This window comes from Buceros rhinoceros, unplaced genomic scaffold, assembly GCF_000710305.1.
Source record: "Buceros rhinoceros silvestris isolate BGI_N320 unplaced genomic scaffold, ASM71030v1 scaffold9281, whole genome shotgun sequence".
Lineage (NCBI taxonomy): Eukaryota > Metazoa > Chordata > Aves > Bucerotiformes > Bucerotidae > Buceros > Buceros rhinoceros.
Genome location: NW_010393681.1, coordinates 45,097 through 53,543, shown reverse-complemented (window position 1 = coordinate 53,543; position 8,447 = coordinate 45,097). Strand labels below are relative to the sequence as shown.

At 40.5% G+C, this 8,447-nt stretch overlaps 1 protein-coding gene across 1 annotated transcript in view; it reads left to right on the top strand.

Moving 5' to 3' along the window:
- Nucleotides 1-875: 875 nt before the first annotated feature.
- The window catches only part of COL3A1 (collagen, type III, alpha 1), a 51,918-nt gene continuing 44,346 nt past the window's right edge, over nt 876-8,447 (top strand). The window contains exons 1-2 of the mRNA XM_010144949.1: nt 876-954; nt 3,803-3,805. Coding sequence (XP_010143251.1) covers nt 876-954; nt 3,803-3,805 — 82 coding nt within the window. The remainder of the gene's footprint in view (nt 955-3,802; nt 3,806-8,447) is intronic.

The window sequence follows — 8,447 nt, the reverse complement described above, 5'->3', positions numbered from 1 at the left end:
CCCCCCCAGCTTTTTGTTTGAGGAGCAAACAGTAAAGAAAAAGGTGGGACTTGTTCTGCATTCCTTTCAAATGTTGTAATGACAGCATCAAAACGAATTATTTGAAAAGTTTAGTTTCAGAGATTGGTGCTTCTGATTTGGGATCTTGTTTTCCTCATAATATTTTTTTTTTATGTTTGCTTTATCCCCAGGTCACACAAAGCCACGGTGTGAGATAGAGGTGGTGAGAAAAGCACTGGAACAGAAGCATTGCAATTTTCAGGCCTCCCTTTCATTAACTCTGATTGCTCATCAGCAGAAATACCCAAGTTTACTACTCCACTTCTGGGATTCTTTCAGTTTGTGCAGCTACATCAAGTAGTTACCTTTGTCTTTATTAGGGAGCATTAAGAATTAAAAACCCTCTTTGGGCTGGAACTTTTGACTCCTAATAAACATATAAAATTTTTTTTACTGCAGAGACTTTGCTACAGGACTTCTTGTTTCACATGTATATATCTCACATACAGCACACACTATCTATTCATATACAGTCTCAGCGTGCATTTCGTACACACACAAAAGTTCCAGATGTGCCGTGCATCTTGTTTAGTTGACTTTATTCTTCTGTAAAGCCAAGAGAAATATTAATCATTCATTTACTGTTAGGGGATGGGTCTTCTTCTCATGTTTCAGTAAAGGGGGTGGAAGAGTAAAGTAAGCCAATTTTTTTCCTATTTAAGGCCAAAGCTGGGGAATGCTTGTGGCTGAGTTCTGTACATGGCCCGGTGCTGGAAGGGCAGGGAACAACCGATGTTGCTATTTTGAATAGATTTTTCTCCCCCACCCCCCCTTTCTTACTTTTGCACAGAGAGTCTCATGTCTAATATTTAGACATGATGAGCTTTGTGCAAAAAGTATCTTTGTTCATTCTTGCCGTGTTTCAACCCTCAGTTATTTTGGCACAACAAGACGGTGAGTAATTCAAGCTTCTTATGATTTAATGTTCTTATTTTATTTTTATTTTCACCAATGATTTCGATAGCTTTTAAGAAGTGTGTACTCACAAAGCTCACCAGAAGACTTTTCCTTCACTAATTCAGCAGTCGAATATTTAATGCTGAAGCTGAAAGCCGCAGGAGTTTGCATTACCATCCCAAAGCTTTCTCTCCTCTTTGCTTTCTTCTGTGGTTAAAAGGACTGTACAGTGCTGTCTGCCTTAGCTGCGCTTGTTCTTGTTCTTACTTGTTTTCCTATTACAGACACTGGAGAGTTTTTAAACTGTTTTTTTCAAGTCTTGAAATAACATTTTAACTGTTAGCTCTGTGCTGCCTGGAAGTTATTTGTCACAAGCTGTAAGTCTTTGCTTCCAGCTTTTTTTTTTTTTTTTTTTGAGTTCTCCTTTGTACTCGTTTGTTTTCCACTGACAGCGTGGGGGGTTGTTTAAAAAAATTGCATGCGGAAAACAGCTTTAAAATTCTAACCAGTTTTGGTGAAACAGCTTTTAAGAGCAATATGTGAAAATATGTGAGTTTATGGTAATTTTACTTCAACATAAAGCAGGCAGGAGAGTAAATTAATTCCCTCAGCTAAAACAGTTGAAATTGTGCATCTGCAGGCTGTTTCGGTCCCTCATGAGGCTGCTTAGCAGCTGATGGTATCTGGGAGTCTGTGCAAGTATGTGTGTGAGTGTTTAGCAAGAGCAAAAACACCAAAAGCCCAATGAATGTGGAATTTAGAGGGGAAAAAAATACTTTGTATACAATAATTCAATTCAGAGTGAAGATAAGTGTGGTATGAGTATTAAAGTTACACAGAAGACATTCCAGAAGTACAGCTGACCTTTTTTGGATGTGCTCTGTTCCTGCTTGCCAGACATCGTAAACCAGATTTTCCTTAAGATAAAACATTCTTCTTTCTTGTAAATATAGAAGATCTGCAATGTATTTATTCCTGCATCGAGACAGTGAACAACTTTACAAATAACTTGATAAGCAGCAGCCAGGTAAACTGTAAAGGAAAACCAAGTGCATTTAAAACCACACCCTACTCTACCCTGTGTGATACAAACCATGAAAACAATTACTTTAGCCCTTTCATGGCAAATCCATCTGCCTCAGCATAACTGGAAAGGCACCTCTGATAAGGAGTTGGCTGTGAGTCCACCAGCAGGCTGTAGGCAGTGGAGCAGCTGGAGTTCAGGGGGCTTTGTGCATGAGCAAACCAGGTAACATCATCTGCCACAGCAGCATGCCCGAATACCAGCCTCCCTCACCTGGCACAGGCACAAGCTAAGCCTTGTGAATTATCCTATAAAAAAACCTACAATGCATATAAAGATATTCTGTAGAGAATAAATATAATATACTGTGAAACGATGCTTTTCTGTTTCTGTTTTTCCAGTATATAAACAGTCTCTTCAGTAATCCTCAGTGAAGAAAATATGACAAAATTTGAGCAAATGCATGCTGTGAGTTTTCTCTGCTTACAGCAGCAAGTAATTTACATATGGCATATATTTAATATGCATTATATTTATGTATATATATATCTTCAGAGGGATGAGGTCTAAGGGGCAATCTAATAGAAAAAGAAGGATCATCAGTTTTATTTCTCCTAATAAACAAATCCCCCCTGACTGCCAGGTCTGTTTCCCTCTCTCTGGTCATATCCTTCAACATATCTGAGGTGCAGCACATATTTGACTCAAGAAATGGTAAATTTTGGGATGCAGAACGATATACAAACGAAGTGTGAGGGAGTATTCTCATTTCTTTGCCACATTCCTGTTTCATGGTGTAGTAACATTTCCTTACTGGGCTAACTTCCATACTACTGACAGGGATGAGGTTACACAGAGAGACTGATAAAACACTAGTTATCCCTTAAAATACCAAATTCTGTCTTCTTTTTGGAATGTTTCTTTCCACACACTTGAATATGGTTTTCTTACAGAAAATAGTCATTGAGGGAGTTGATTATTGGCATCACTAATTCATGCGCAGGGCAGTGATGGAGTGGGAAACCAAATTTTCCATGATTCAAACGAGAATTTCCAGACATGCTACAATACTCTCTCTTGTCAAGACAAATGTTTATATGGTTAGTATCAAATGTAAGTCAATACAAAATTTTCCTTGGAAAAGCCTGCCAGGAGACAAGACTTGGCAAGATATTAAGGAAACTGCTCAGTATGCACTTAAGTTTTAGGATAGTCAGATGTACCTTTGGGCTATGTGTTTCTTTGTCTAGAGATGTGACCACAGCCTTGGGTCGAACCTCTTCAAAAGCTTGGGATGTGGATGTTGTGGAACAAGGAACTTTCTGTGACTTCCATGAACAAACGCTGTATTCCTGATAACCCACTAGGATGCTTTTAGCCTGCAAATGAAATCACCTTGACACAATTCAATCCGGCTTTTCTGATGCGCGTCAAGTTAGCGTAAGGCTTCTGCAAGCCCTGACCATGCTCAAGATAAAATGCCTCCTGGTGGCTGACATGACATGAAGCTGGTGCTTTAGTCATGACAGCTGAACCAGATTCCCGCAATTTATATTCAGTCCCACCGTGTAAAGGCACTTTCACATTCTGCATATTAACTACCCAGAAGTGTAAAGACTTTGAATGTTTCTTTAGGAAAGAAATCCATTCTCTAATCAGCCAGCATGATTTGTGCACGCGTTTGCTAGGCTTAGGGCCTACATTCATCCCATTTATCTTGAGGCTGTGTAGTCTATCAAGACAGCTACTTCCAGAACACAGCATAAATTTTAGCTCGACAGACTGGAGGTATTTGGCAGTTTCCACTGACTATAGAGGAAGCACGTGCACAGCTCCACTCACATCAGCGCCAAAAGGAAGGTCAGATGCATTTATGCCCGTCTCAGCTGCATTTGAGATGGTTAAAGGACACCTTAGTCACCTGGAGTGAGGCATTTCCCGTACGTACACCCCATGGCCCCTGAGGAATTTCACTGAGATCATCAGGAAAGCTCCTGCTCTAAAAGCAGTGTGAGAGCAGAGCCAGAAACCCTTCATTACTAATCCAAATTATTTTTTGCTCTAATGTAATTTAACATTTTCCTTGTAATGTAAGTATTATCTTGGACGTTTGGTCAGAAAGCCCATTTCTGAGGTAAAGACTGAACCCTAAAATATCTCTAAGAAGACTTACTGACCTTTCATATTCCTTTCAGTAGCAAACCACATTTTTAAATGAAATGTATCTATTACATGTACATTTCAGGAGGCAGCATGCAAAGAACCCTTTTTTGCTGAGCACCCACTCCTGATCCCCGAGAAAAGAAGGATGATATTTTAAGAAAACTTGCAAACAGTTAGTATAGCCATTTTGCTTTCTTCCTTTATTAATTGGAAAGGATTAGGAAGGTAATAAAGTAAATGGGTCCTGCACAGATGCGGTATATGCATGAGACTACCAGACTGACATTTCTAGCACTTGCCTATATGCAACGTTGCACATACACATTCTTTTTTTTGATAAATTATCTAGCTTAAGGGTAATGCTAATGGCAGTCAGAATTATCTTTCCTCAAAGTTTCAGTAACACAGACAAGTCCCCCTCCAGAGTTTTGAAGGTAAAACTAGACGATGCGTGGCTGCATGCCAGCAGGTAATTACACCATCCTGAGTAACCTAGGTTATGTGAAGATATGAAAGAGCAGGGATCTACTTCTGCTCTTCCATTTTTCCTAACTGTTTTTTACCAAGCACACAGCAGGCAAGGTTATGCTTAGGAAAGCTGAAACATTCCTTTCTGGTCTGGAAAAATCATGCTAAATGAAAGCCTGGGGAATCCACCCCCTCTAAACATTACATATGATGTTCTTGGAAATATGACAAATTTCATAGACAGTTTTTAGATCACACATCCCTGGAAGACATTAGCCTAAGGAAAATGAGACCATTAAATATTCTTTTCATTATTTTCCAGATTTGTTTTTGATTTGAGACCAAATCTACACAGACTGATTTTTTTTAAAAGGAGGTGGAGTTGGAAACATCCACTGCTTTATTAAGGGGGAAGAGTCAAAGGTAGAGATTGTCTCTGCCACAGGTGTTACTGTTGATGCCTCAGAGTCATCGCATTTGCTTCCTTCTTAGTGCTGCAGATTACAAGAAGATCCTATTTCCTCTTGCAGCTTCTGCCAGAATTTTGATGTTGGAAATAAGCAGCCAGGTGTCACTTGCAAAATCTAAGCCGATGCCGGCCTTACACAAGCTGGGTGTTAGTTTTACTTAATGCTATTCAAGAAAAAGAAAGGAGTGACTTACTATCACTTTTTTGTTTCACAGACTGGCTGATAAACCAGAGTGACATGCATCTAGTAGTCATTGTTCCACTTATGTGTTACTGTCGTTCAAACCTTGTGTTAATCAGAAATGTGCAGAAAATGGGACATACCTGGCTCCGTGATAGGGAAAGTATGCTGTAAGTCAGGAACAGAAACCATGCAGACAGCTGTTTAGGGATTAACAGCGATCTCTTCAGAGTTGAAATGTTCAGCCTACCAGTAAGGGGAAGCAGTAATGAAGCATGGTTTCCTATGCTACCAGGCACCAGGAAAACTATATTGCTCTTGATGGTTTTATGGTAGGTTGGTAGTCTGGAGAAGAGGAGAAACCACAGCTGCTGTGACCGTTACAAGTTTTAATTTGTTGGATTGAAGTTATAATTGCTCAAAACCCACAGAAATGGAAGTTAGTGCAATGGTCATGTTGATTAATACTGCTGTCTTCCACCCATGCTTGTTTAAGAAACCAGGCAAAAGATCTCAGCTAAGAAATGGAAAACTGCTGGCAAAGGCAAAGATACATTGTTAACAAATTGGGGGGATGGGCTTGAAATAACTGGTTTAGATTCTCACATCACTGCAGAAATTTGATGGGATGGAGCAAAATTCAATTTATTATTAGCAAACACCCCAAAAAATAAAGCTCAAGTTTGAAAAGGGTAGAATAAAATCTTTTCCAATTCAACGTGACAACTGTCAGCTCGTTCTCTTTGTGGTAGATTTGCCAGTTGCAGAACTTTAACATGGTTTAGAGTTCAGTACCTACCGCTTGTATGTCTACAGTTTTGAGATGTTCTGATTTTGTTTTTTCACAGATGATAAATCACCTTCAACCCAAAGTGGAACAGAAATTTTAGTATTGTTATTTCACCTGCTGCAATACTTTACTAGCTGTCCTCTCCTTTGACACATCCATCACAATATACCCTGTCCAGAAGGAGAACGGAGCCCAGATGTGATTCCTTTTCTATGGGTGATGCAAGAAGTGTTATTTTGCTTCTGTTCTTTCAAGACAGGCTGTTGAGGGGAGCGTGGATGGATGCAGAAGAAAGGTGCAGGTCCTGGTCCTCAGCATGCTGCCCATCTCCAGCCCAGGGGATCCAGTGGATGCCTCTTGGAAAGGAGGCTATTTAGGGGCTGTGCTGCTCTCGGTGATGTTCTTTCTGTTACAGAAATGCTGCGTGGGGACTCACTGTAGCTGGCTTCCCATGGCCATGCTGCTAGTAGATACAGGAGCCAGTGCTCTGGCTTAGTTACTGCTGCAAGACAGCTACTCTTTTATGGATTTTCTTTCTTCTGTTGAAACTTGCAATGCACAAGGTTTTGCAAAGCTTATTCTCTCTGTGACTTCCCTCACAACAGTTACTTCATGCCTGGAAAAATCTATAAGGAATTCCCACAGAACTTCCTGATCTCCCTCCATTCAGCACAGTCAGTCACTTTGTGTTTCAGGTCATATTTATGTGTAGGGACCATGCCATTAGTATTTCTTACATTGCTTTGAGACTATAACAATTTCAAAGATTAACTCTTGTGTTGCTCCTGGCTGTGGCTAATGGACTGATAATCTCTCCAGGCATTAAAAAATCACATATTAACAAAAGTCAGGAAGTCTCTTCTGTAACAGAGATAGAGAGATGTGCTTATCCTGTCTGAAATGCTGGAAGGGTGCAAGGAGGAATGGCTTCCATCGTTGTCTGTAGAGTAATACATCTTTCATGCAGAAGTGTAGTAAATTATATTCTTCATTTATATTTTCAAGCGGTCATTATTTTTTCTCATCTTGTATTTCATAGGAAAGGTTCTCTCCTTTTTTCTTTGAGAAAACATAACCTACTTCCAACCACTACTTTATTTATTTTCACTTCAGAGCCAATCTTCTTGTCTCTGAGTTTGCTAAGTGGAAGCCTCTGCCTGTTTCATGTCAGAATGACAATGGAAAACATGATATAACCCCCTCCAACAACAACCGTTTGTTGGCTTTAGTTTGGATAAACTTCAGCCCTGGGACTTCTGGCTTTGTTTAGTGAAAGTACAGCAGAAGAGATTCCTTTCAGATTAACTAAGAGACTACTTCAGTTTTCCCTCGTTTATGTCAAACCCTTCATTTAAACATGAACTATCAGAATGAAAACGGTGCCTTCTTTAACAACGCCTGCATGGCTTTGTCTTGCTTTGATTCACACAAGTGCTCCGTGAAGAGATGTCTGCCAGGGACAAGAAAGCATGGGCAGGACATTGAATGGGAAGAATGTGATGATGATGGCAAGATATACATATTAAGGCTGAATGTGTTTTGTTATTTTGAAAGCCTAGGCCTTGTCCTACAGCTAAAGGGGTGCCCAGAAATGGGGGATGAGACTTGTAGGTTTAAGAGTCTAGCTGTACCAGAGTGGCCTTCAGTATAATAGTTTTTCACAGCCACAGGAGACCCATCCCTTTCTGCTGCTGGTTTTCAGTGTCAGTCACTGTGTATCCCACCCTGGAGGGTAGCACAGGCACCTCTGCTCTCCTGTCAGGCAGCAAAAGATTTCCTTTCACGTGCAACATTTCTGTGGGCTGTTGTGGTGGATTCAGGCACCACTGCATTCCTAGCCCCAGCACTCCAAAGGGCAGCAGAATGCAGGAACACCCCGTGCACATTTGCAGCAGTAGGTATGAAAGGATGATCTGTGTCTGGAAACTACTTCCCACAGCAATTCGGCACTGGCAATTCTTGGAAAACTCTTGGACATAGCCAGTTCCCACTGAATTTCCCCACAATTCATGCCCAGTGACCAGTCGGTGCATTAGCAGGCTGTCTGCTGCAAACATCGGATTTCCTCTATTCTTTCCCTTTGTGCTTCTTATCCTTTTTTCCTCCTTTCCAGCTTCTTTCAGGAAAAGGGGCAAAAGCAAAATTGTAGCTCTTTATCCAAACATGAATGGGAGAAACAGTTGCTCACCCAAACACAGCTAATGGAAAAGCCAGGACGCATCGCTCACTGCTACTTTGATGTTCAGTGTAATAGCTGTGCTGAGCGTCAAAGGAGGATGAACTACACGCCCCATGCTTTCCTTCAGCTATAAACAGTGAAAACAGAATTCATATTATCTTGGAAAACACTTCAATGCTCATGAGAGGCTCCTTTAAAAAAATTTTTTTTGGTTTT